Source organism: Mizuhopecten yessoensis, unplaced genomic scaffold (assembly GCF_002113885.1).
Source record: "Mizuhopecten yessoensis strain PY_sf001 unplaced genomic scaffold, ASM211388v2 scaffold8149, whole genome shotgun sequence".
Taxonomy (NCBI): domain Eukaryota; kingdom Metazoa; phylum Mollusca; class Bivalvia; order Pectinida; family Pectinidae; genus Mizuhopecten; species Mizuhopecten yessoensis.
Genome location: NW_018407403.1, coordinates 1348952 through 1351013, shown reverse-complemented (window position 1 = coordinate 1351013; position 2062 = coordinate 1348952). Strand labels below are relative to the sequence as shown.

Here is a 2062-nt window from a genome sequence, read left to right as displayed (position 1 = left end):
TTTCAAATATAAAAAAAATAACGTATGAAATACTGAATAGTTTGTATTGTTTATTTCATGATGATGCCAACATTTTCAGGATGTTACATATTCAATACAATAAAGTCTTTTAAAATCATTAAGTGTTAACATATCAAGAAAACTCGACTTGAAACATAAAACAGTCTAGTTGAAATTGATGTATAATTAATTCTTTGATGTTTATGTGTTTAGCTTGACACATAAAACAATCTAGTTGAAATTCATGTATAATTAATTCTCTGATGTTTCTGTGTTTAGCTTGACAGGTACAAGAGTGTTGTTGCAGTGGAGGTCTAATTAATACATTAATGTTTATGTGTTTAGCTGGATACGTACAAGAGTCTGGTCGACCAGTGTGTACAGGGAGAGGGAATGGTACAGATCAACCTAGAGGTGAAATCACAGCCAGGTAAGGATTAAACCCAAGGCTATTGGTCAGTTATAGACAGGTAAGGATTAAACCCAATGCTATTGGTCAGTTATCGACAGATAAGGATTAAACCTAGACCAGTTGTCTGTCATATAATAGACAGGTGATATAAAGATTAAACCAGGGCTATTGGTCAGTTATAGACAGGTAAGGATTAAACACTGACCAGTTGTCTGTCATATAATAGACAGATGATTTAAAGATTAAACCAGGGTTATTGGTCAGTTATAGACAGGTAAGGATTAAACCAGGACTATTGGTCAGTTATAGACAGGTAAGGATTAAACCCAGACCAGTTGTCTGTCATATAATAGACAGGTGATATAAAGATTAAACCGAATACTATTGGTCTGTTATAGACAGGTAAGGATTAAACCCTGACCAGTTGTCTGTCATATAATAGACAGGTGATATAAAGATTAAACCCAATACTATTGGTCAGTTATAGACAGGAAAGGATTAAACCAGGACTATTGGTCAGTTATAGACAGGTAAGGATTAAACACTGACCAGTTGTCTGTCATATAATAGACAGGTGATATAAAGATTAAACCCAAGGCTATTGGTCAGTTATAGACAGGTAAGGATTTGGGGATAAGGGTCGGGAAGTAGCATGTACATTACTGTAGATCACTATGTTATTATACCTACTGACGGGTCTCCCTTAAGTATAAAGGCAATTTGAAAAAGAAAAAACACAGGAAGAACTAGGTGAAAGGGAACAAGAAAAACCCTTGAAGAACTAGGTTTAAATGACATTTCTTCTTGGCAAGTTTGCAAAATGAATCATTATGTTGACTTTCATAATTACAAGTACCAACTGTATTTATAAAATGTGTTAATGTGGCACATGTGGTGTTAGGAATAATAACTGTTATTTCTACTGTTAATCTCTCTTAAATATGCAAGGAAATGAACCATAAAGGTGCAGAAAAAATACAGAAAGGACCATTCTTCCTGGCTATTTCCAAAATGAATTGTCAATACATTTACTTTTACAATATACCAGTGTATACTTCTAAAGATGTGTGTGAATTACTACCTGGAGTCACTTCAAAACATTGTTGAGCTTGCTGTTTGTATGTTTGTATTTACCTTGTGTTAGCAGGCGTTAAACCAAAGATCAACATTGTTGATATACTCAAGCCCGCAGATGAGATAGAACCACAGGTGGAACAAGGTAAATAAAGATAAGATATTATTATTTCTTCTTTTTTTCTTTCTTCAGAAAATGTATGAAAAAAATATCATTAAGGAGTCATTTTTTAGCTCACCTGGCACGAAGTGCCAAGTGAGCTTATGCCGTGGTGCGGCGTCCGTCGTCCGTCCGTCCGTCCGGCGTCCGGCGTCAATATTTTACTTTAAACGACTTCTTCTTAATAACCGAAAGGCCTAGGGTGTCGATATTTGGCCAGAAGCAAACTGGGATGAAGGGCTACAAAGTTTGTTAAAATTAATGACCTTCACCCATTTTCAAGGTCACAGGGGTGAAATATGTTAAAAACTTTAAACATCTTCTTCTTGATAACCAAACTTCCCAGGGAGATGATATTTGGCCAGTAGCATGCTTGGGTGAAGGGCTACCAAGTTTGTTCAAATGAATGACCTTCA

At 35.5% G+C, this 2062-nt stretch overlaps 1 protein-coding gene across 2 annotated transcripts in view; it reads left to right on the top strand.

Moving 5' to 3' along the window:
- Window positions 1–2062, top strand: part of LOC110455186 (GA-binding protein alpha chain-like) — a 15027-nt gene that overhangs the window by 5054 nt on the left and 7911 nt on the right. The window contains exons 5-6 of one of the 2 annotated variants that reach the window (XM_021505170.1): window positions 346–430; window positions 1560–1631. In XM_021505170.1, coding sequence (XP_021360845.1) covers window positions 346–430; window positions 1560–1631 — 157 coding nt within the window. Of the gene's footprint in view, window positions 1–345; window positions 431–1556; window positions 1632–2062 lie in introns of both variants that reach the window. The other variant, XM_021505169.1, reaches the window with a different exon arrangement.